General features: G+C 38.6%; 1 protein-coding gene across 1 annotated transcript; it reads right to left on the bottom strand.

Annotated features, from left to right (window-relative positions):
• Positions 1 to 22408: 22408 nt before the first annotated feature.
• LOC122306890 (protein SIEVE ELEMENT OCCLUSION B-like) lies at positions 22409 to 25753 on the bottom strand. Its single transcript, XM_043119441.1, has 7 exons — positions 25483 to 25753; positions 25118 to 25222; positions 24486 to 24943; positions 24207 to 24301; positions 23969 to 24084; positions 23263 to 23730; positions 22409 to 23075 (listed from the first exon to the last, which is right to left on the bottom strand). The coding sequence occupies exons 1-7, from the start codon at positions 25666 to 25668 to the stop codon at positions 22692 to 22694; spliced, it is 1812 nt and encodes a 603-aa protein (XP_042975375.1). The 5' UTR covers positions 25669 to 25753; the 3' UTR covers positions 22409 to 22691.
• Between the last annotated feature and the right edge of the window lie 1462 nt (positions 25754 to 27215).

Genomic DNA, 27215 nt, shown 5'->3' with positions numbered 1-27215 from the left:
AGATTTAATTGGATAATGTTTATTCATATGCATATTTTATCTTATTTAGAAAGCTTGGTATGAGATAAATTTTGTATGTGATCCATATGTTAAACTTTTTGAATAGATTGGAAGTCATTAACGCATGCATGACTCAAAACAATGAATTTTGGCTTGTAGGTCCTATACACATGGCATAGAAAGATATATTGAATTGTTGACCACCTCTAGATTGAAGAGTGTCATATGCACTTCACCCACCACCTCTTCCATTCACACTCCCACTTACTCCACTCAAATAAATCCACCGATTCCCTTCCAATGGCCCATAAAAAAAAAAAAAAAGCACCTCTTTTTGAAAGAAATTGTCTTCCAAGTGGCTACATATCACATGGATTTAATCCATTCACATGGCAAGCTGGATCCCACGGAAGAAAATGAAGGAAGTGTTCCGATTGTGATGTGCATGGTGATCCAAGTGAAGAGGAAGTTGATGCATATGAATTCGCTGAAACATATGCAAGGTTGGAAGCTGAGAAATCGGCATGATTAAACATAAGTTGTTGGCTGAAACATGATCCCATTAAAGTGAAGAGAACCGGTGCATTTGAGCTACATAAACATGTGAAAAGCTAGAAAGTGGTCCGGTTATTAAATGAAGAAAAAGATGGTCTATTTGAGCTGCTGTCCACCGAAATTATATATTGAAGAAGTAGGCTGCTATCTACCAAATTGTCTCCACCAAATTTGACATTGAAAAAGTCATCAAAGGCTGCTTCCTTTCCACCGAATTGGACAAGAGCTGTTGGAGAAGAAAGATAGTTGGAATGCAAATTGATTAATTCGGTTTTAGCACATGGAGGGACATAGTGGAAGCATGGCATCATGGCTGTATATATTGCTTTGAATTTTAAAAGAACAAAGCATCACATGGAAAGCATGAAAAAGAAAGACACATGCAAGCTTGGTAAATGTTTACAGCAATGAGAAGAGAATAGAGAAAACATGTGCAGTCGGTGGGTGAGTGTTGTGCTGAAACTGAAAAATAAAAAAGGAAAGAAAGCAAATTAGTGCATGTGAGTGATGTGCTGGAATTAATTGAGAGAAGTCGGTGGGTACTTAATGTGTTGTGCTGAAACTGAAAAATAAAAAAAGAAAGAAAGCAAATTCGGTGCATGTGAGTGTTGTGCTGGAATTAATTGAGAAAAAGGAGTGAAGAGCAAAGTCGATGCATGATTAGAGGAAAGAGAGCCATGCTTGACTTGTATAAAGCAAGAGTCGGCTGGAATTATTCTTAAAGTGAAGTGTGAATGCAAAAGTGAAGTGTGAATGCAAGATTGAAGTGTGAATGCAAAAGTGCAGTGTGAATGCAAAAGTGAAGTGTGAATGTGAGAGGCAACTAGTGGAGTTGTTCGGCTATAAAAGGGGTGCAATCCGAAGGAAAAAGAAGGAGGGGGGGGAGAACTCACAAGAACAACTTTGTCCTTTGTTATGTTCTTTAAATAATTGAGTCTTTCTTGTGTTCGGAGTTTTGTTATGTTCTCTATTTTATTTAACTTCAGTTTAAAGTTTATGGAATACTTTTGAGATTTTTTTTGGCTTAGAAGTTTGGGTCATTTATTTGCTGTTTACTTATTTCATGTTATTTATTTTTCTCACTTCTTTAAGCTTTCATTTAGTAGTAATTACAATTGTTATGTGTTATTTTGAGGATTTGTGATTTAAATACAAAGATGAATTCTAAAATTTTGGTTTTAGGCATTTTCAATTTTCAGTTCATGTTTTGTCAATTACTTTCTAATTTAATTTAATTCTTAATTTAGTTTTATTAATTTCTGGGTTTAATATATTAGTCATTTACATTCCAATCCGACCATCAAAATCTAAAAACATGAATCTAGTCCATGACTAGTAATCTCTTCCATCCATTGCACATATCATCCTCTTGTTTGCTCTTTGTGAAGTTTTTTCACATTTTTCAACGAGTTTAATTTTAAATAACTTTCCCTGAGGAGACGATCTAAGAATTTATTCCTAATTATTACACGACATCCTCCTGCACTTGGGATAGCATTAGTGCTACTCATTTTTGAGTGAGTCATGGTGTCGATCACACCGGCCGGACGGCGGTGGGTTAGGGCTAGTCAACGGGCGGCGACAGGAGAGAGGAGAGAGCAGTCCGTGCGTGCGCGGGGAGAGAGAGGAAGAAGAAAGAAAAGAAGAAGAAAAAGAGAAAGAAAAAGAAAAGATAAAGAAAAAGAAAAGAGAAAAAGAAGAAAAGGAAAAAGAAAAGACGAGGGAAAAGAAATGAGGTCCAGTCCTCACTCCAGAATCCAAAAACTGATCCGTCAAAAACGATTTTAAAAACATAAAACGACTAAAATAAATTAAACACCATATCAAATAAAATAAAACCAATTTAAAATACAATAATTTAAAATAAACGAGCTAATATATTAATTAAATTAAAAACACCCCTTTAGTGAAAATACACGTAAAAACGAGTTATCACAAAAGCAATCTTACAAACTAACATTATTTTATGTGATTCATTAGATCTATTTTCTAATAAAAGTAACTTTGCAATCTAGCGAACCACATGAAGCCACGTCATTTTGTAGGATTACTTTTGTATAATCTATTTATGGCTAAAGTATTTCGCATTATGCTAACATGTAATTAGACACAGTAGTATAAGTCTAATATAAAAATAAATCAGATATTAGTATAGAAGTAAATTAGCAGTGAATGATTTTATTTTAGTTTTTAATTTTTTTCTAAAAATTGAAATTTGAAATCCCACAATTTTTGTTTTTAGAAAAAAAAGGCTAAATATGAAACTAAAAAAAAAAAAAAACCCAAAGCAGAAAAGCTCTAATCTGACAAATCAGACTCGAAATCGGATCGAAACCTATACAAGTAGGAGTTAGAGTCGGAGTTAGATTTAGGAAAATCCGAATTAGATTTAAGAGAATCCGATTCCAACTAAAGTCGGTGCTCACCCCTACTTTACTTGTGTTGACAATGAGAAAATCACTTGTAAGGCCCTGAGTTCTTGTAGAGAAATTTAATTCAATCCATAGCCTTCTATTTATTTAGTTGGAGATATGTATTCCATTTTATTAGGACTTTTAATCTTTATAAGAAACTAAAATGCGTAGATAATTTTATTAAGCTCTAAGCTCCCGAATAAGCCGGAATTGGGCCCTAAGAATATTAGGCCATAGTGCTAGGTGTTTTTAGAAATAGCCATTGGGTTGAGTTAGATGTTTTAGCCCATGGGCTAGCCGAAGCCAGCAAGTGTGTGGAAGGAATTATGAATGGGATGCTCATATGCTATGGGTGGTGCAAATTAAACTGGAGGTGACTACTTTAATGGGCTGTTATGTTACATGGGCTGGATAGTTCCCTCTATAATTCTATTTTCACAAATACTATTGAGTGTTATAAACTAATGTGACGCTCCCAAATCCCCATGCACGGACACGGGGAAATCGAGACGTCCGGATGGTGACAACCCGGGTCACCACCCTATCGACGAGTGCCAAGTGTGTGCATAAGCAACATATGTGCACGAAGAAACACACAGCGGATAATGAAAGTCATATAAATAAGTACTAGAATTTTTCTTAATATAATACAAGCTGTTTAAAACATACGTAAATAAAATACTACAAAAACACAAATATAGTTTTAAACCAAACTATAAAGCATAACTTCGACTCAAAACTCCGGCAGAGCCGCATCCTCGGGCTCAATCTCCCCCTCCTCCTCGAACCCTGCACCAAAATCTACGGAACCAAAAATGGTACCGCAAGTAAGTAAAATCCAAACACCACCAGATAAAAGCATACAGAACTCAAACAATATGCATGAAGTGACGCCAATGCGCAAACCCATAAAAACATATTTTTCCACACACGCCAAAAATCCCATTTGGCCCAAAAACAAACCCTTTCCAAATATCACGCCAAAAGTCACATTTGGCCCATATCCATCTCAAACCATTATCCAATTTAATCCGTATGCACCATGACCTCCCCTAGGGGTCATCCGCACACCCTGGCTCTAGTGCCACACCGCAGGTTACGACCACGCATGTGACACCTAACGAGCGATGCCCAGTTCCGCGCCCCGCGCGTTCATAGCCAAGCATCCTCTAGCCCTCACCAGCGAAGGGCCACGGAGTTGGTGCGTAGAGCGATGCCCGGTTCCGCGCCCGGCACGTTCGTAGCCAAGCATCCCCTAGCCCCCGCTCCCGTCGTCGCCCAACGACAACTCAGGGGACGTCACTCAGTTTATTCCGCTCCCGAGTGACCAGAGGAGCTCCACCGAGATAATACCCCATCCCGACTTGGGGTCGTGATACACACGCATCCGTAAGTGCACTTACGCCAATAAAACAGGCTTTTATCAATTAAATAAAAATGCATGTGCATGCACCATGTAAATGCTATATCAATACACAAAAATAACCAACCAATGTAAATCAATAAAACAAGCAACTCTGTCCTCCATCCATCCGACCCCCGAACTCCTCGGACTCAGTCCGGAATCAACCAACCAGCAAATAAATATTGAATGAGCAAAATATATTTAAATCTGAAAATAGGGTTTGGAAAATACTTACAGCGCTATATGGTAATTTTAGAAAGCTTGCGGCGTTACAAACGGTGGAGAAAAAGCAACGTAACAGTGAAAATTCACTGTGGTCGTGGGTTGTAAATACCCACTTTTGAACAGGGACAAACCAAGGCTTGGGATTGATAGGGAATGGTCTAAGGATGATTATGAAGCTATTGGAAGTGGTGGTTGGCCGTGGGTGGCGGCGAAAACTGTGGAGGGAGGCCGGATTTCCCAAAATGGAAAGCTAGCTCGTGGGAGCTGTTTCGATGGCTATTAGAGGACGGAAATGGGTGGGTTAGGACGGCAAGGAACCGGCGATGAAGTGGTGAAGAAGTGGTGGCCGGAGGTGGAGCGACGGCGGCGGATCAGGGCAAAAACCATGGGGCTTCAAGGGCGTTTTCCGGCCAAACGGCTGGCCGGATGGGGCTGAGGTTTGGTGGGGAGGTGCGCCGGAGGGAGGGGCTTCGACCGGTAGGGGTGGTGTCGCCCACGGTGGCCGGACGGCTGTGGGTCGGGGCTGGGGGTACTTCCGGCGTGGGAGAGGAGAGAGAGAGAGAGAGATGATCGGGAGAGGAAGAAAGAAGAAAAAGAAAAGAAAGAAAAAAAGGAAAAAGAAACAGAAAGAAGAAAAAGAAAAGAGAAAAAGGGAAAAAGGAAAAAGGAAGAAAAAGAGATGTAGGAAGAAATGAGGTCCAAACCTCACTCCGGACAAGAAAACAAAACCGCCGAGAAAGAGATTAAAAACCGCAAAACAAATAAAAACTAAATTTAAAACGCAATAATTTGAAATTAATAAAGTAATATATTAATTAAATTAAAAACAACCCTTCAGTGAAAAAACACGTGAAAGCGGGTCATCACATCCTCCCCCCCTTAAAACAAATTTCGTCTTCGAAATTTGCAAGATCAACTACCAACTTAAAGCAAGCCACATAAAATCACCTAAACCAACCGTGACCAAGATTAAGATACGTACCTTCATTATTCAAACAAGTACGGGTACTGCTCCCTCATGTTCGCTACTCGCTCCCAAGAGAAGTCTTGAGCTAACGGATCTCCCCAAGCCACCTTAACTAGAGGTATCGTCTTGGACCTCAACTGTTGCTCCTTCCAATCCATGATCTGCGACGGAACAACCTCATAAGTGAGATCCGGTTGCAACTGAATACCCTCTGGGTCGACGAAGCGTGGCTCTTGCTGTTCAAAGCTCTTCTTCAGGGATGATACGTGGAAAACATCGTGAATATCCCTAAAATACTCTGGCAAAGCAACTCTATAGGCGACGGACCCTACCTTCTCCAGAATCTGAAAAGGTCCAACATACCTCAGATCCAGTTTCTTCTTCTTACCAAAACGCTTAACACCTCTCATGGGAGAGACTTTGAGATAAACCCAATCACCAACTTCAAAAGATAACTCTCTCCTCCTGGTATCAGCGTAGCTTTTCTGGCGACTCTGAGCTGCCGCCATTTTATCTCTGATGATCCGGACTTGGCTTTGCATCTCTTGAATTATTTCGGGTCCAATTATCTTACTTTCCCCGACTTCGTCCCAACACAAGGGCGATCTACACTTCCTCCCGTAAAGAGCTTCATAGGGAGCCATCTGAATGGTCGCATGGAAGCTATTATTATATGCAAACTCTATGAGCGGCAAATGGTTTTCCCAACTCCCCTGAAATTCCATGACACAAGCTCGCAACATGTCTTCAAGGGTCTGAATGGTGCGCTCTGATTGACCGTCTGTCTGCAGGTGATATGCAGTACTGAACTTCAACTTAGTACCCAAAGCTGCCTATAAACTCTTCCAAAACTGCGACGTAAACCTTGGGTCTCGATCCGACACTATACTCTTTGGTATGCCGTGCAGCCGCACTATTTATTTCACGTACAAGCGTGTCAACTTACCCAAGGAGTCGGTGTTATTAACAGGCAAGAAATGAGCACGTTTCGTTAACCGGTCAACAATCACCCAAACAGAATTTTTCCCACTAGGCGTTCTCGGCAAACCCACTACAAAGTCCATCGTGATGTCATCCCATTTCCACTCAGGAATAGGGAGGGGTTGGAGCATACCTACAGGTCTTTGATGCTCGGCCTTCACTTGATGGCATGTGTGGCATTTCTCAACATAAAAGGCAATATCCTTCTTCATTCCATCCCACTAGTAATTTTTCTTCAAGTCCCGGTACATCTTTGTACTGCCGGGATGAATTGAATAAGGGGCCGCATGAGCCTCTGCCATGATCCACTCCTTGAATTCCGAATCTTTGGGGACCACTCTTCGATCTTGGAACCGAAGTATCCCATCTTTATCCATGCTATAATGCAACAGCCCTCGAGATTTTCTGACTCTTTTTCTGATATTCAGCAGCTTTGAATCCTTCCTTTGAAGAGTCTTCAATTCTTCAAAATCAGTTACCTGAATATCAAGAACTGAAGATAAAATCTCTTCTTGCTATGAACTCTCAATAAGGAGCCTTCTCATCCCACAAAGCAACGAATCCAATTCTGATGGCTCAGCTTCATCTTCCAAGTGTGACTTTTGGCTCAAAGCATCAGCAACTATATTAGCCTTCCCCGGATGGTACTTGATCTCACACTGATAGTCACTGATTAACTCTAGCCATCGCCTCTGCCTCATGTTCAGATTTTTCTGGGAAAACAAATGCTTCAAGCTCTTGTGGTCAGTGTATACCTTACATGCTTCCCCATACAAAAAGTGCTGCCAGATCTTGAGAGCAAAAACAATTGCAGCCAATTTTAAATCGTGCGTCAGATAATTCTTCTCATGGTCCTTTAGCTGACGAGCTGCATAGGCAACAACCCGTCCTTCCTGCATAAGGACACAACCCAAACCAAACTTAGACGCATCACTGAAGACTATGAATGGCTTATGCGGTTCTGGGAGCGCTAACACTAGTGCCGTCGTCAACCTGTTCTTTAATTCTTAGAAGCTTCTCTCACACTTATCTGACCAAACAAATTCTGTATTCTTCCGAGTCAAAGCTGTGAGAGGTCCGGATAGGCGAGCAAATCCCTCCACAAATCTTCGATAATATCCGGCAAGTCCCAAGAAACTCCGGATCTCGTGCACTGTAGTCGGACGCGGCCATGACAAAATGGCTTCCACCTTACTAGGATCAACAGCCACTCCGTCTCGGGAAATCACATGCCCAAGAAATCTAACTTCTTCCAACCAGAATTCACACTTGCTGAGCTTGGCATAAAGCTGGTGTTCTCTCAATTTCCCAAGTACCAGACGAAGATGATACACGTGTTCTTCAACATCTCGGGAATAAATCAGAATATCATCGATGAATACTACCACAAAGGAATCCAGATAAGGTCGAAATACTCGATTCATTAAATCCATGAAAGCAGCAGGGGCATTAGCTAACCCAAACAGCATCACCTTAAATTCATAATGCCCATACCTCGACCTGAAAGCAGTTTTAGGCACATCCTTGTCTCTGATCCTCAGCTGGTAGTATCTTGACCTCAGATCAATTTCAGAGAACACAGCTGCTCCTTGAAGCTGATCAAATAAATCATCTATCCGCGGGAGAGGATATTTATTTTTTATGGTCACCTTATTCAATTCCCGATAGTCTATGCACATACGGAGGGTTCCATCTTTCTTTTTAACAAACAAAACTGGTGCACCCCACGGTGAAGTGCTAGGCTGAATAAATCCCTTCTCTACCAGCTCTTGCAACTGAGTCTTTAACTCTTTTAATTCAGTCGGTGCCATGTGATAAGGAGCTTTATGCACAGGAGCCGCTCCAGGTTCCAAGTCTCTAACAAATTCCATTTCCCGCACAAGGGGTAGTCTGGGCAAGTCATCCACAAACACATCAGTGAATTCTTCCACAACCAGAATGTCTGCCAAAGACTTCTTCTCAGATGGCGTAGACACCATCTGAACCAAGAATGCATCCGCTCCCCATGCAATCTCTCTTCTTGTTTGAATTGCCGATATAATTATCGGCTTTTCTTTTAATTTACTCCCCGCAAATTCCAGACAATTACCATCTGGAAGCTGAAAGCTAATTATCCGACTTCTACAATTAATACTCGTAGAATATCGGTATAGCCAATCCATCCCGAGGATGATATCAAAACCCAACAGCTTAAACACAACCAAATCAGCATCCACGAACCTTCCATCAAAATTTAACGGGCATCCCAAAGCAACATTGGAACACCACACCATTTCACCATCGGGTAGAGCCACTACCATAGACTTCGGCAACGGTTCCGTGACCAAATTACACACCCGAGCAAAAGTGGAAGATACAAACGACTGTGACGCACCGGAATCAAACAAAGTGCAAGCATAAAACTCATACAAACGGACTCTTCCTGAACCAAACACATTAACCCATGAAATCCAAAAAAAAAACAAAGGCGAAACCAAAAAAATTCCAAAAATTAAATCCAACTTAAAATTAAATTAACCCATACCTGTAATTACTCCAGCATCATGGGTCACTGGCGCCTCATCATCCACCTCTCCGGGTGTGACAGCGTAAACCCGGGCTTGCACTGCTTGTCTCGGGTTGGTTCTTCCACCGTGTCTACCTCCACGGCTTCCTTGAACTCTGACGGGGCATTCCCGAGCAATATGTCCCACTTGGCCGCACCGGTAGCACTGGGGTCCACTACTCAGCTGGCACTCGCCCTCATGGGCTCTATTACATGCTCCACAAATTGGCACCCATCCTCCCATACGAACACCTGAGGACGCTTGAGGTCGAGTTCCAGTCCGCTGAACAAATTTCTGAGGCGAACCCGAGCTGCTTCCTTCACCAAAAAAACTCCGCCTCTTATGCCCTGGACGGAAGCCCATACTCAGATTATTTTCTTGCTCCACAAGGGTGGCCACATCCACTAATTCCTGAAAAGTGGATATCCGATGGCTGACCACCATACGGCATATATCAGGGCGTAGTCCCTCCTGAAAACGATCAGCTCGCATCTCCTCTGTAGCGATAAGGTGGGGAGCAAATTGCCCGAGTTCTATGAATCTCCGGGCGTACTGTTCCACTGTTGTGCCCCCTTGGACCAAATTTGAGAACTCTCTTGCCTTTTACTTCCTTACCAATGCGGGAAAGAAGCGGTCATTAAATTCTTTCTTGAAGCGCTGCCAGGTCACAGCAGCGAAAGATCCCAATTCTGATTCCAGCATCACCCTCTTGGTATCCCACCAATTAGACGTGGTGCCTTGCAACAGATAACTGGCGTAGAGTACCTGTTGCGCCTCGGTGCAACCACACACCTCAAAAGTTCTTTCCAGGTCTTTGATCCATTTTCCAGCTTGAAGTGGATCCTCTTCTCCAGTGAAGTGTGGGGTTCTATGCGCCAGGAAGCGCTCATAGGTGCATCCGGCTTGCACCATGCTACTGGACCCTCCTGGGTACATCCAAGGCCCTTCTTGATGTGGCCAAGGACCTCCTGGTTGTGGCCAAAACCTTCCTTGCTGTGGACAAGGCCCTCCTTGTTGTGGCCAGGGACCCCCTTGTGGTGGCCAAGGTCCTCCTTGTTGTGGCCAAGATCCTGTCTGTTGTGGCCTAATATTCTGCTGCATAAACTCCGTCATCTGCCGTATTGCTTCGGCTATGGAGTCATCTCTTGAGGTATTGTCCCGTGGCTCCTGAGTAAATTTCCTTGGTCTCCCCATTTTTTTTCCTGCCACCACAACCTTTGACCCATTTCAGAAAATAAAAACAAATAAAACCAGCAACAAACAAAAACAGAACCAAAGACCAACACCACGTCACACAAAACAAAAGAAACCAACTTGCAAAAACATAACTAAATAAATAAAAACAAACAAACAAGTTCCAACAAATAAAGCAATTAAAACAAATTAAATAACTGTACTTAACATAATTTTTAAAACACAACCTAAAAAAAAAAAACATTCTGGTACTACCTACGGGACATGTGGTTTTACCCAGAGCCAAACCTCTCTGATACCACCTTTGACGCCCCCAAATCCCCACGCACGGACACGGGAAAATCGAGACGTCCGGATGGTGACAACCCGGGTCATCGCCCTATCGACGAGTGCCAAGTGTGTGCAGAAGCAACATATGTGCATGAAGAAACACGCAGCGGATAATGAAAGTCATATAACTAAGTACCAGAATTTTTCTTAATATAATACAAGCTGTTTAAAACATACGTAATTAAAATATTACAAAAACACAAATATAGTTTTAAACCAAACTATAAAGCATAACTTCGACTCAAAACTCTGGCGAAGCCGCATCCTTGGGCTCAGCCTCCTCGAACCCTGCACCAAAATCTACAAAACCAAAAATGGTACCGCAGGTAAGTAAAATCCAAACACCACTAGATAAAAGCATATAGAACTCAAACAATATGCATGAAGTGACGCCAATGCGCAAACCCATAAAAACATATTTTTCCACGCACGCCAAAAATCCCATTTGGCCCAAAAACAAACCCTTTCCAAATATCACGCCAAAAGTCACATTTGGCCCATATCCATCTCAAACCATTATCCAATTTAATCCGTATGCACCATGACCTCCCCTAGGGGTCATCCGCACACCCTGGCTCCAGTGCCACACCGCAGGTTACGACCACGCATGTGACACCTAACGAGCGATGCCCAGTTCCGTGCCCCGTGCGTTCATAGCCAAGCATTCTCTAGCCCTCACCAGCGAAGGGCCACGGAGTCGGTGCGTAGAGCGATGCCCGGTTCCGCGCCCGGCGCGTTCGTAGCCAAGCATCCCCTAGCCCCCGCTCCCGTCGTCGCCCAGCGACAACTCAGGGGACGTCACTCAGTTTATTCCGCTCCCGAGTGACCAGAGGAGCTCCACCGAGATAATACCCCATCCCGACTTGGGGTTGTGATACACACGCACCCGTAAGTCCACTTACGCCAATAAAACAGGCTTTTATCAATTAAATAAAAACGCATGTGCATGCACCATGTAAATGCTATATCAATGCACAAAAATAACCAACCAACACAAATCAATAAAACAAGCAACTCCATCCTCCATCCATCCGACCCTCGAACTCCTCGGACTCAGTCCGGAATCAACCAACCAGCAGATAAATATTGAATGAGCAAAATATATTTAAATCTGATAATAGGGTTTGGAAAATACTTACAGCGCTATATGTTAATTTTAGAAAGCTTGCGGCGTTGCAAACGGTGGAGAAAAAGCAACGTAACAGTGAAAATTCACTGTGGCTGTGGGTTGTAAATACCCACTTTTGAATGGGGACAAACCAAGGCTTGGGATTGATAGAGAATGGTCTAAGGATGATTATGAAGCTATTGGAAGTGGTGGTTGGCCGTGGGTGGCGGCGAAAACGGTGGAGGGAGGCCGGATTTCCCAAAATGGAAAGCTAGCTCGTGGGAGTTGTTCCGGTGGCTATTAGAGGCCAGAAATGGGTGGGTTAGGATGGCAAGGAACCGGTGATGAAGTGGTGAAGAAGTGGTGGTCGGAGGTAGAGCGACGGCGGCGGATTGGGGCAAAAACCGTGGGGCTTCAAGGGCGTTTTCCGGCCAAACGGCTGGCCGGATGGGGCTGAGGTTCTGCTGGCCGGAGGGAGGGGCTTCGACCGGTGGGGGTGGTGTCGCCCACGGTGGCCGGACGACAGTGGGTCGGGGCTGGGGGTACTTCCGGCGTGGGAGAGGAAAGAGAGAGAGAGAGAGACGATTGGGAGAGGAAGAAAGAAGAAAAAGAAAAGAAAGAAAAAAAAAAGACAAAGAAAAAGAAAGAAGAAAAAGAAAAGAGAAAAAGGGAAAAAGGAAAAAGGAAGAAAAAGAGATGTAGGAAGAAATGAGGTCCAAACCTCACTCCGGACAAGAAAACAAAACCGCCGAGAAAGAGATTAAGAACCGCAAAACAAATAAAAACTAAATTTAAAACGCAATAATTTAAAATAAATAAAGCAATATATTAATTAAATTAAAAACAATCATTCAGTGAAAAAACACGTGAAAGCGGGTCATCACAACTAACTTGTATTGTATGAACACATTTAGCCGTCATAATTGATCAGGCCTTAGCCGTCAATTAAGACCTTTATACTCCTATATATATGGGTATCATTCAAGGTACATTATATGGAAATATCAAATCTCTCACTCTTTGTCTTGGAGGCTCTCTCTCTTTTCAATTAGTTCACAATAGGTTATCAGCACTATGCGAGAAAAATCTTCCTTCTGCCGCATGGTTCTCGATTTTCTCTCTCCATCTCTCTATCTCTCTCATGGGACAGAGCTTTTTGATCTCTTTCCCTCACACCTTCTCACATTGTGGTCTCCATCGACCTGATGACTCCATTACCTTCGTGAAGACCTTCAACCTCATCAACCCGTCTCCTCAAAAGTCCCATCTTTTGAACCCTGACTACGTATATGTAGGTAAAACTGCTTTGTTTGTATAATGGCATCTCACGATCACAATATGGCTTTCAACTCTTTCGCCGACCACGATGAAAGAGAGCGTGTGCACCACCGCCTCATGCTCGACACCACTGGGAAGGCGCCGCTCTCAATTATCGTCTTTGAGGCCAGAGGATCCGGAGCTCCCACTTGGCTCAGCGATGCTATTCTCCAGCGTTAGGATTCTATCCATCTTCGCGACCGACAAGATGAGGTCTCCGCGATTATGAATTCCGTCGAGAGCTGGGATCGAAACCAGACGGAGAGTGACTGCAAAGGGAACTAGGAGTGGGAGAGCGCCAAGCAGAAGGCAGACATAGTGGCCCACCCGCTTTACGAGCAGTTGCTGTCGGCGCATGTGGCTTGTCTCAGGATCTCTACGCCAGTGGACCAGTTGCCGAGGATTGACGCTCAGCTTGCTCAATCCCAGCGCATCGTGGCCAAGTACTCGGTGCTAGGAAACGGTTCGGTGAATAAGAAGGAGCTCGATCAGTTTATGTGATTATCATGGCAGAAGAGTTGTTCTTCATGGAAACGAAGCCATCCCCAGGAAAGGGAATCATTGATTCCAGCCTTCAATTAAAGCTCAGATCTGTTTGGAAAGGCTAGAGCTACATGAATCTAGCTATTTTCTTTAAGAGGAAGACTTTAATAAAGTTTTGCAAGTTAGCTCACAAGAAGACAGAAGACCATTATTGCATCTATTGCCCACCAACAACTACACCTAAGAAAAAAAAAGATGTGAAAGGTGTCAGGATAAGTTTTGCATTGGAGAGTGGGAAGAGTTGTTGTGTAAGGCCGTGGGACCCCATTTTTGGAATTTACTCACTATTTCCCCATCAAAGATGACACTGGACAAGTCAAGTAAGTTTATTAGAATTTACTCATTATTTCCCCATCAAAGATAACACTGGACAAGTCAAGTAAGTTTATTAGAATTTACTCATTATTTCCCCATCAAAGATGACACTGGACAAGTCAAGTAAGTTTATTGGAATTTACTCACTATTGATTCTGAAGCTAGTGGTCTTCTACTTCAAGTAAGATTTTTAATATATTATTTGCAATTTCCAAGGCGAGTATTAAAGATTATATTCATTATTATTACTTGATAAAATTATATGTTTATTCACATGGTTTACATATCAGTTATATCTGTGATAAATTTTTATTCACATAGTTTATATACAAGTTCTATTTACTTTTTATACTTGTTATGAATTATTGATGATAAGATTCATCTTGGAATAGAAATGGAGCATCCCTGAAGGATCGCCCTAAATCAATAATTTTATTGAGTATCTCATATTAAGATTTATCATGGAATAGAAATTGAGCATCCCTGAATGATTGCTCCAAATCAATAATTTTATTGAGTATTTAATAGTTTAAATGAGTGATACGTGTACCAAAAGCTTATTATGATTAAAGCACCTAAAGTTGCAAAATTGTGTAGAGAAAAGTCACGAAAGAATATCTATTTAAAATGAATACCTCGAATGTGTTCCTAAAGTAGCAATATCGAGTGTGAAAGTTTACAAGATATTCTAAATTTATATCTTGTATTCTAGTGATTAAGCAAAATAATGAACTTTTGTTAAGAAATCATTAGTCACGTCCCAATATTTCCACGTCATTCCCTGAAGTGAATGATATTGGATTGAAAAACTCTAAATGCAGTCGCCTAAAGCAAATGACTCACAAACGGCTTTGCTGATGTGTCAAAAATTGCAACACACCGTTTTAACTTTAACCCTTTTGTTATTTCATTTTCAGACTACGAAGCTTATAACCATTTTCACTATGTTCGTAAGTCCTCACCGTGAGGATGACCCCAACAAAGATGACCCACACCCCCACAAAGATGAACCAGTAGAAAATGCTGATTTTTCTTCAGAGTTTTCCTTCAACAATCCTTCTACATACAATCGAAAATACTCCCTCACGAAGATGAACCAGTAGAAAATGCTGGTTCTTTTTCAGAGTTTTTCTTCAGCAATCCTTCTACGTACAATCCTTCTTCAGCAATCCTTCATAGTTTTTCTTATGCAAAGATGACCCACACCCCCACAAAGATGAACCAGTAGAAAATACTCACAAAAATACTCACATGAAGAAGAAAACCAGCTTAGCGGCTTCTTGCAAAATGAACCACATGGAGTTCGTGACCCACGAAAATACCTACAGAGATCGGACGAGCTCTGTAAATAGCTTGATCAGTGGGTTTTCTTGTGATGGAAGGAATGATGGACGATAGATAAAATTTGTGATGAATCAGATGATGGACGAAACTGTAAAAGAAATGAAATTTCTCTTCGATAAGCATGTCTGTTTTGGTTTCCTTTTCCGTATTTCAGCATTTTGCTTTTCTTTTTTTTTTTCCCTTTGCTTTTTGAGTTGTACCAAGTTCCCACACCCTATGGCATTTTGCACCGTCGATCATATATGGCATCATCCATCCATCCTTGCTCCCTCTTACCTTTATTTTTATTACACTTACCTACCCTAGCTACAGCCTGCCCATCTACTTTCCATTATGTATTACTTTTGCTTTTAGATCTCTTTTATTATTATTATTATTATTATTATTATTATTATTATTATTATTATTATTATTATTATTATTATTATTATTATTATTATTTCTGAAATGATGTCAGCTGACTCTCTACCGCTTGCAAGACCCGACTGTATGTAGAAGGCCTGTATTGGATTTATATCATTTTATTTTCTGAAGTGAAGAGAATGATGCATTTTATTCAAAAAGACTAAGAGATTGGACGTGGTAATTAATGAATATTTTTATAATACTTTTAGGATTTCGGGCCAGAAGTTCGTATTAGAAAGTGATATGATGCATCAAAAGTGATATAATTCAAAATATTTGTATGTTTTTCATGATTATCTTGATCATCCAAAATCAATTACGATAAGTCGAATAAATTTTCATATGGACATTCATAAAAGAACTAGAAGATTCTTTTACTATAAAGTCTTTCCACCAGGAGTGGAAAGAAAAATTTGCTAGAAGCAAATAAAATGAAATAATTCGATGTTATCATGATTATTATAAGTGAACTGGTAGTTCAGATGATAATTAATTTATAGATGAAATAAGATAAAAACGTCTCATATTCTAGTTGCTAAAATCTCAGCGACGATTGAAGTTCCCATAGGACAATTAAGAAATTTAGCAATCTAATGAACATAAGACATGTCTAAATGCATGTGAGACCTATTGATACAAAAGATAAAGCATTCCGAAATAGAAAAGTACAAATAAAAGAAATTGGTGCTCCTGAAGAGGCCGTACCCACAAAACAAACAATAAGATCCATCCAAACTTTTTGTACGAAATTCTCCCATAAAACTCCTGAAGAGTATAATCCTCTTGAAGAGCTTTTTCATGAAATGTCTTCCCTTGAAAAGAAACAGGTACCTGAAAATAATGAGATCTCGATATATTTCATGAATATTAAAGAAATTCTGGATAGAAATAAAAGCGTTGTACAACATATTTTCATATAAGATAGCATTACTAGAAGTAACGAAGAAAGTGAGTCAAGAACCGTCGAAGAATACCGACATAAAAATATTGGCCAAAATAGAAAGAAAAAATTTCTAGAGAATTGATATCACTAATAAAATGTAATACATATGGACTTGTAGTCCAAACACCTAAGAGGTGATGCTTGTTGAATATCAGTGGGTATTTGTAACAAGAAAAAAGAGTTTGGATATGCATGATTCACTGCATATTTATATGGATCATAGGATCATGACATATATATGAAAATCCCTGAAGGATATAAAATGCCTGAAACTTCTAATCTGATAAATGTGATATATAAATCACGAGTCGGTTTTTCGCAGAAACAATATTGATATGTTTTTAAAGTGGTTGAAATTATATTGAGATTTTTATTAGCTTGAAAGTTATCGAGAGTTTGGATATGCATGATTCACTGCATATTTATATGGATCATTGAATCATAATATATATATATATATATATATGAAAATCCCTGAAAGATATAAAATGCCTAAAGCTTCTAATATATCTAGAAATATATATTCTATCAAGTTTCAAAAATCCTTATCTGATCTAAAACAATCCAAACGCACGTGGAACAAGCTATTTTCATATATTTTCAGTATCCATATTAACTTATTGTAGCTTATATAGATGATTTAAATGTCATTGAGGCTCCAGAAGAGCTCATGAAAATTGCACATATTTGAAATATAAATCTGAAACTCTTGCGGCTTCAAGGGGGAGATGAATGAAATTATTAATTCTAAAATACCATCTCCTAAATGTAATTAGTATTTCAGATTCATATTACGGTTTTGTAAGAAGTGTGCATTATTAAAGGAAAAATAAAATGGAGTACACAGAACATCTATCAGAAGATAGAAACACAAAATGAATATTTGTAAAATATTATTTTTATTATCTTGAAACAAAATTATAGAAATTTGAGGCACTTCGCCTTATTCTTTAAATGATCATGCTCTTCAAAAATCTGCATGGCATCCTTATCTAAAAGAGTAGGCAATCGAAAAGAAGATTTAAGCAAGGATTTTAAATTCCTATTCTCTTGTTTTATTGCTCCTATCTTCATGTTGGACTCCATAAGAAGTCGGTGAAGGATAGAAGTATTCTCATAGAGTTTGTCAACTCCACAAGTTTTGGATTGTAGTTGCTGAGAAAATGCGACAATGGTTGATGAGTATAGGGTACCAAGACTCACAAGCTCGTAGATAGCTTCATTATCTGACGTATTAGTCAGATCATTATTGTATTGCATTATAGCACCTACGGTAGAAGCAGAAACAACTGGTGAACGAGGTGCAAAATACCTCATATATTGGCCATGAGAAGATTGCTGAGCCATTACAGAGTAAGAATGCAGACTAATTACAGAAAAATAAAGAAGATGAGATGCGAATGAAAATGAGCTGAATATTTCTTTTATAGAGAAAATTATGACAAAGCATATCTATTGCTTCACAGCATCTCTCATGAAGCACATATATACGAGAGACAAGAGATATAGCATCATAGCCCTGCGACGCTTGATAGCTACAAAAGAGCTGTAAGATCCTGCGGTACTTGGTCTAAAAAGATGGCCACCATTTTTGTTGAAAAATGAGGTTAGCGGCTTAATTTTGATGAATTCTTCACTAATTATGTTATTTACAAGAACTCCAGAAGAGTAGTGAATTTAATCTTGAGTCAATATGGTGAATTTGTTTACCAAAACATTATCAACTGCATCATTTAAAGAGTTGATACACAATATTGAGATGCATCAATGCAAAGACCTTTCACTATAAAGTCTTGAAGCACTTTTATAGGGACAAAACTCATCCCTTGAGTACTACAATGGTTACTCGATCATTTGATGAGTAGAAAGATCCATTTCGTACTTGTGAAGATGATGAAGAAATTTTTGATCCTGAAATACCTTATTTCCAGTTCAATTGAAGCCTAAATATGTGATTATTTTATTAACATTGATCAAGTTCACAATTAGTTGGATATACAGATGTATGTTATTTTTCATATCCATACAAGAAGATCATTGCAATTCATAAGGAGAAATGTGAAATTGATGTTAAGCAGATACGGTCAAGTAATAAGTTGGCAAATTTATTCACTAAAGCATTACCAACGACAACATTTAAGAAGATTATGCAGAACATTGGAATGCGGAGACTTGAAGACCTATTATCATGCACTTTTCAGGGAGAGTAATGTCTTGAAGACTTGTACTGATTGTACTCTTTTTCCTTTGCTAAGGTTTTATCCCACTGGGTTTGGCGGTACACATGAATACTGTACTCTTTTTCCTTCGCCATTGATTTTTTTCCACAGGGTTTTTCCTTGGCAAGATTTTAACGAGACATATTCTTTAAATATGGTCATCCAAAATGAGAGTGTTATAAACCAACTTGTATTGTATGACCACATTTAACTGTCATAATTGACCAGGCCTTAACCGTCAATTAAGACTTTTGTACTCTTATATATATGGGTATCTCATTCAAGATATATTATATGGAAATATCAAATCTCTCACTCTTTATCTTGGTGGCTCTCTCACTTTTCAATTAGTTCACAACATTGAGTAGAATGTCGTATCGGGATTAAAAGGACTTGCATATGCCAATGGTCATCAATAGAATTGATTGATAAGACTAGTACGAGGGACGACGGTGCAACAAGGGAATTCACCGAATAGGTATATGGTGTTTTTTTTTTTTTTTCATTTTAAATATTTTTAAAAATTTGTTAAAAAATTTTAAAAAATAAATAAAAATTATAAATACATTAAAAAAATATTTATTTACCTATTAAATAAAAAATCAATAAAAAAAATCCCTTAGTATATAATGCGGACATAGAAAAGGAATGACTTGTTTTAAACAAAATTGTTGCAAAATGATTGTTGTTGCAATTTTAATTGAAAAAATAATTAAGAACTTGTAGAGTGATATATACGTAATATTGTTCTAATCATAATTTGTGTCCAATTCCCTGCTGTAAGTAAAAATCCGAAACCCATTTGAACGTACACTCTCATCTCCCCAAAAAATTAATTCTTTCATGAGTTGATGAGAAAGTAGATGTTGCATAAAGATTCCCGAGAGAGGAGAAAAGCAAAATCCTATGTATCCTCCATTTGTTTCCATTAATTAACATCAAATGTCTTGTCGCTACAAGAAAAATAGGATTTAACCATGATTTTTATATCCCATGACAACCGCTAGTGGGAAATATGGACTATATGGCATGAAAAGTCACCAATGCATAACGTTTTTCCAAATGTCACCAGATTGCGTGCGGCGAGCCATAAGCCGTGGGTAAATGTGGCCTTCAACGATGACATATATGTCGTGTTAAAAGGTTTTGGGAATTAGCAGTGCCCATTAATCTGTTGCTTATTCCACTGTCATACCAATATTGCTTCGTTTACCATATACTCCCCGAGCCCCAACCAGCAAAATCACCCCTACCTATAATACTCTCATCTGGCGGAATCAATGCCAGTGGTTTCCTTGCGTCGGCCCCCTTCGACGTCCACCTCGCTGCCGACAGTTGCCGCCTATTCAACGTCACTGCCGCTAGTTGACGCCTCACACGACTAGCGTGGCTGTTTCTCTTCTCAAATCGAGTGTCTCTCCCTCTCCCCTGGTAAATCTCTCGCCTATTAGTGCCTCCTCTCTGTGTCTGTCTATCTCTGCTTCATGAGTCCGGTTTCTTCTTCACAATTTTTCATTGTATTATGTTTAGCCACAAATATACATAATTAGGTTCAGTGTTTAATGCCAAATCCAATATTTAATTTCCTTTCTTTAGGTAGATCTATGCACATGCTAGAAACCTTTCATACATGACAAGATGATGAGCTAATTAATTAGGTAAATTACCTGGTGGCACCTTGGCTATGCACGAGAATGTAAACCTGCTACCAATGGCTTTCTTGAGCTCTTCACCCTACGGTGTTATTTTATATTCTAATTACCCTGAATTCCGTGTGTAAGAGGAGACTTATGGAATTAATTATCAAATTCAAGGAAAAGAGAAGTGAAACATGGGAAATATGGAGATTTCCCCCCCTGTTGAGACTGATGCAGCTCCTTGGAGATAAATTAACCACTACTTGTCTTCCTTTAGATCTGTTAGATGTTGATGGAAATTAGCTTACATGTTGACATTTGTGCATTAACATGAAGTTATTACATAAACATTGTGATATATATATATGTAAGGATTAATCCGTACCAAGTTGGGTTACAACACGAACTACCGGCACAGTTTTTGCACCGTAATGCCTCAACTCAAATATATTCCACTGCATGGGAGCCATGAAATCAATCACTTGTAATTAGTTGACTGAGATCTGAATGTAGAACTTGAATCATAAAGCATTAATGAATAACTTTTTCTCTTGTCTAACACAATTATTCAGTGGGGGTTTTAAATATGGGATTCTTTCTTACATATATTGGCTTATCTGTATTTTCTGATGAGTGAGTAAGCCAGCAAGAAAACAGGGTAGTTGTTGTTACTCAAAGTCCTCAGCCTCTTATAATTGTTCTGCCCTGTGTTCACCCAGTTGTGTAATTAATTAAAATAGTTTGATATTATACTGTCAATCGCAGATAATTTTGTACCCCTTACTTGAAAAAATTTCTAACTCAATGACATAGTACTAGTTACCCGTAGTATCCCATAGTCCAAGGTTAACTGTGGTTCCAACAACCACCACTATGAACTTAGTAGTTGTCGAATACGGTAGTCACATGATCCTATAAGAATTGAGAAGTAGAAAACATCATCTTAAATGATATTTAGTTATATGGTATTGTTTAATTTCTGACTTTCTTTTGAAAGCTGGATGTGTAAATTAAAATAGTATCAAGTAATTAATTAACATAACACTAACATATTGCTGAATGTATTGCTTGTATAAGTTATGAGCATGCATGTATTTCTGACGGCTCGATCACCAACTGTGACACACTTGATGTTGTTTGCCATCCTCATAAGATTAGCGCCTTTTGACACTCTTTTAATGAAAAGGAAGCTTCCTTTTCTGATGAATCCCAGCAGAGCTTCCTGACCTCTGCTGGGCTTTACTTCCATTAATGAGTTCAAACCCTATATAGCATGATATCTCTTATTTATTTTCATATTTTATATTCATATGTCTTGTTTATTTTCATATTTTATCTCATCTCACTTATTTATTATAATTTTTTTAAATTTTTACCTAAAATATAATAAACAATTCAACTTTTTCAAATCTCAAAATAAAAATAATATTAAAAAATTATATTATAAGAATATTTTATTCAACTTTTAATTTTCATCTTATCTCATTAATTCCATCTCTTCTTCATAAACAAACGAGGATTAGTGTGCCTCTGACACATCTCATATTTCTTTTTCATTGCATGTGTACTTTTTGGTTTTAGGTCATTCGCATGATCCATTGCTCACGTTTAGTTTTCGTTTGATTATTTGAAAAATAACAGTCATGCAAATAAATTTATTATTGTATTTTATTAAATTCTCTCTACAACGAGCTAGACACTACCAATCGTCACACTAACACGATGAAAAAAAAAATTAATTCACATGTGGTTCCAAGCTCCTTAATAATTAAGGAGGGTTGAGGTCATAAGTACTATCACTCCAATACTATATACTTTATTAATACCACTTGTCCTTGTAGTAACGATCGAAGATGTTGTATATAATATATATGTACTTGTGTGCATGCGTTTGTGTATTTTCTAACACATTCATTGGAACATGTTTTAATTAGCAGAAACGGAAATTAGAGAAGAATGGTTTCAACAAAACATGCAAAGTAGTTTTGAGCATGAAAAACGTCTGAAATTGCTACACGTACAACAACATTAAAAAACTACATTGATGATCCATTCCATAACATTGGCCACTGCTTATTACCAACGTAGTCAAGATGTCATGCATACTACGTGCATATCATTAATCTTCCTAACATAAGTGGCGGAATGGTTACAATAACAAATGCAAACGAAAAAAACATCATACACTAGATCACGATCTTCCAACATTAACAATTGAGATGTCAATTTCCTGGTAGGCGCCTTTAAATTCTTCCTTCGTAGCAAGCCATGAAAGAACAATCGAAGCCAAAACGTCTCACCTTTTCTTTCCACTGGTCAAAATTTTCCAAGACATTCAAAATTGTTGTGCCCTGATCACTGACTACTATCTTGCCAGGCTTACCTTTGCAGAGCACAACCCATCCACCGTCACTTTGGAAGGAACTTAACAACTCCTCGGGATCCGGTTGATTCGCATTCACTAGATTCTGGACATCCTTGCTTTGTCCAATCAAATTCCTATTTATCCGAATGCCCGGATCACTATTTGAAGCTAGATACTCACAAATTATATTTAAATTATTAGTAAATCTTTCCTCCAAGTTGAAGTCGGCAAATCCATAGTTGAAAGTGAAATTCTTGTTATCCTGATGATATTGAACAAGAGATGTCAAACCTAAAATTGTGTTGGAAAGTAAACTATGCATGGATTCTGTTTAAAACAACATATACGATAGCTAAGTTGATGTGTATGTATGTCTCCGGCCAAGAACCCTCACCATCTCTTTTGATTTATGTATATGCATGCATTTAGAGTTTTGAAAACAACTTTACCAGCATCGGGCCAGTGTATGGCATGCGGAACGCCCTATATCGAAAATGCAGTCCTTCAGGTATTCTCTCTTTTTCAGCTCCCGCCGTGAAAGGGAAGGCCTTCATTCCGCATAGCTGAATCATGCGGAGAGCATTTGGATGCTTCACCTCCCCTTGTGGGTTTATCACCACGACGATAGGCTTATTCTTTAAGCTGCAATATTCATTCGTAATGATCTGGATGTCTACTGTTGATGGAAAACGCTGCAATATGTACCACGGCATGTTGTTCTGCAACATCTCGAACTTCGCTTGCATCTCATCGGTCCAATGCTCCACTATTGGGATCCATACAATTTCATACGGTTCATCCAGATCTCTTATCCCATCAAATATGGGCTTTAAAATCGAGATTTCTTTAACGGAGATGTCCATGACGTCCGAAATGAACAATAAAACATTCTTATTTTTCAGCACATCGATATTCAGCTGGTTTTGCAAAACAGTTAAAAGTAGAAATTAGTCATATATATAATGTTAAACTGATTAACTCGAGCGTTTCCTTTAATATTCTCTTGTATTATTGTTTAAAGATATTTTTTCTTAACCAAAGAGGACCTACAGAAAATAATTAATTGAGTGTTTGCTAGTACTGTAAAAGAAAAAAAAAAAATTATTGCCTATTGTTTACCGGTGTAAAAAGAAGGTGAATAATACAAGTGCTAACCAATTTTTTGGGAGAACCGTGAATAATACAACTCCCACCCATTGCCTTGAAAGCCTCCACAATTTTTGTAGGTGTTTCTGGAAGTTCCCTCCTTTCCCAATATTTCTTCACTTCCTCTGTAGTTAACAAGGATATTTGCATGGTCAGCTAGCATTGTAGCCCATGTTTAAGACATTATATATAGTTTGTGCAACGGGTTCATGGTGGTGTTTCCTCAAGGACGTACGTAATGGCTAACCTGCTTGTTGATCGAATTCTTCTATCTGCGTCTTTATTATGTCCCGGGTGCTGTTCATCTTCTCTGACAAGGGCGATAGTTCCAGTGTCTTGTCCCTGAAATTAGGTAACCATGGTCATTTGCACGATTAAAAAGGTCTAATATTACGTTATTTTTACACCCTTTTTGGAGACCTACAAACACAAGGTGCTAGGATGTGTGACATGGATGACAGATCACATTCTTAAGATCAGCATATACAGCACGTACGTACAGATCAAGTACGGACAAAGAGCTTACTCATCACTGCTAAGGCAATACATTTGAGTCGTGCAAGCAACAACAGTTATGATAGCCCAAAAGACATGCACTGGGATACATTTTGCCAAATTTTCGGTTGCAAGCATATTTCTGTAGTGCTTTTCCGCAAAGTTAGATGTCCCTTCCAAGTCTACAATTAATCTTATTACGTCCAACGTGTTCTCGATCAACTTGCGCACCTCAATCACTCTCTGGCATTTTTTAAGGTCTGGGCATTTTGACATGGCAGGTACACGGTTTGTGATCCCCACTGACTCGGCCAGATGGTCCAGAGCGTCATTTGACTGTGCAAGGCCCCAGAAATCTCCATAGTCCAAAGCAAAGGCCGCTATTACCAGCACTGCCTTCTCAGCCCATGAACAGCTTGAGAGCTTGTTTAGTATGGAAATTGTTGTTTTGAGTTCATTTCCCCCACCAGGAGCCTTGCATGCAGCCAGCTGACATTACACATAATGGAAAAATGTTGAGATAATTATAACTAGACAGTAAAATGATCACTTTCTCTCTACTTTTGGTGATCGAGGTAGGAAAAAGGTAAAGAAAAAACGGTGGCCATTTTGCAAAAAAACTTCTCGGGGTGAAGAAAACAAAGTGCATTTTGTTGTAATTACCTCGGACGAAATTTGGTGGAGTTTGCCCGATGGATCATCTGAGCCGTTGTAGCTGTAGCCCTCAAAATCCTGTCTCTCCGGGTCTTGATGAGGAGGATCAGTACCCTATTAACAGATATACTTGAGAAATTAAAAACAGAAACGCATAATCTGCTGCCTCAATTTAAAATAAAAATAAAATGTCGTATATGTGTCCACTTATAGAATACAAATGTTTCAGATTTTAATCGTCTTCGGATCCTAACTTTGGAGTTCTAGAAGTTAAAATGCATGGGGTACTTGGGAGGAAAATTAAAAGAAAAACGAAAAAAAAGGCATATAAATTAATAATATGAACGCTACATCGGAGTTACATATATATGTACCAGTAAAACATTGTCCACCATATGGAACGAAAGGTCAAGAATTCTTTCGATGTGATAGAAAAATTCTTCTAAACGTTCAGTATTTTGGAGAGAATCGTCGGACTTGGATGGCATGCTTATAAGGAGTAGTACACCATTCATGGTTTGCTCTACAGTTTCTGGCAAAAGGATCTCATGGTTGGCCATAGTATTGTCTTTTACCAAGCACGCTGAGACGTGCGTTAGAAATTCAGGTTTGAGAAAAAGGAGAGAGGTTGGATCGTGTCATTATAGTGCAATAGCGTGGCCTATTTATAGCAATAAGGTTGCAGACTCGCAAAAGAAGAGTTTTGTTTTTGTTTTTTTTTCCTTTTCTGAGGTGAACCATTTCTAAATTTCCTTTGCTTTACACATAAATGACCTTAGATTGTTAAGTTTTTTTTTTTTGTCTAATACGTCTGATACATTACATTAAGCACGTCAGCGTCATAAAAATGTACTTATTTTAGTCAAAAATAGTCTTTCTAATTGTACAATAATAGTCACGCGTGTAAATTTATTTTTATAAGCTTTGTCATGTGTAAACCCAATATAATATTTATAAGTTTTTTATAATTTTATTTTTCTCTGGCTCGAACTTATGCTTAATTGACTTGCTACCTTCCCATGACTGAAAACCCAGAAACACACCACTCCACGCTTCTCCCTAACCCCCAGTCGGATCCGGCTTGCCTCCAGTTGCAAAGTAACATGATATCTCCTATTATTAGATTCAATGGCTCTTATTGCATCTTTTAAACAAAAAAAGAGGGTGCTAATACTGTGTTGGAGATGCACATGTTTTATTTATTTTTTATTTGTTAATTTTTGTCAAAACTTTACTACAAATAAATTTTAAAGATTCTTGTTTTTACTACATTATTTATGTGGTGATATATAAATAAATTATTTATTATAAATATATTAATGTTTTCCATGCTGGCACTTGCAAAAATATAAATATTAAAAAATAAAGAAATTTTGTCCCCCACGCTGGCCCTGGCAATAACTTTACGCGAACACATTGCATCAATTATAATTGTTTTAACCAAAAAATAAAATAAAATAATTATTTATTTAATTATTAAACACATTAATAATAAAAAAAAATTTATTTATCAATTAAACATAGTAACTAGTATCAAATATATTTATATATATTTTTTAATATTAAATTTATTTTTCTTAAAATTGCAAGTATATTTTCAACATAGTTGGATTTTATTTCCCAACATACAATGTTGGCCGTTCAAGTCTTAACAAGAGATGTCCTGTTACTTCCCAACTGGAGGCAAGCCGGATCCCCATCAATCTATATGTATATTGAGAAATCATTAGAAAACGATTGGTGCAGGAGTCTCATTAATGTGCACCTCACTATAAAAAAATTATTTATTTATAATCAGTTAATTTTAATGAAATAATTATTTTTAATTAAAATTAATTATAAATAATCAATAAATTAGTTACAAAATTCTGATTTTCTTGCATTACGTACTCAAGGCCTTGTATGAGCTTCTATTGCCATCACATCTCTACAGTATCTTTGCTAACAACACGTGGTGCCCTAGTGATGACATCATCACATTTGAAAAATTACCTCAAATTGATCTTGTCCAAACTTGAGCAGCTGCTGTGTCACTAGCCTAAACAGCTGTCGCCTCAGGAAGTATATACAGAATCTAGAGTAACTCGGCTATAATATCTACCGAGAA

This window comes from Carya illinoinensis, chromosome 4 (assembly GCF_018687715.1).
Source record: "Carya illinoinensis cultivar Pawnee chromosome 4, C.illinoinensisPawnee_v1, whole genome shotgun sequence".
In the NCBI taxonomy this organism is placed as follows: domain Eukaryota; kingdom Viridiplantae; phylum Streptophyta; class Magnoliopsida; order Fagales; family Juglandaceae; genus Carya; species Carya illinoinensis.
This window is presented reverse-complemented; position numbering and strand designations above follow the sequence as displayed.

What these genes read in the sequence shown, in the direction of transcription:
- LOC122306890 (XM_043119441.1), bottom strand. Translation starts at nt 25,668, where the DNA reads ATGGCCAACCATGAGATCCTTTTGCCAGAAACTGTAGAGCAAACCATG. An exon ending in TGGTGGACAATGTTTTACTG is followed by an intron (nt 25,223 to 25,482) that starts GTACATATATAT and finishes ATCTGTTAATAG; the next exon opens with GGTACTGATCCTCCTCATCA. An exon ending in AGAATTCGATCAACAAGCAG is followed by an intron (nt 24,085 to 24,206) that starts GTTAGCCATTAC and finishes TGTTAACTACAG; the next exon opens with AGGAAGTGAAGAAATATTGG.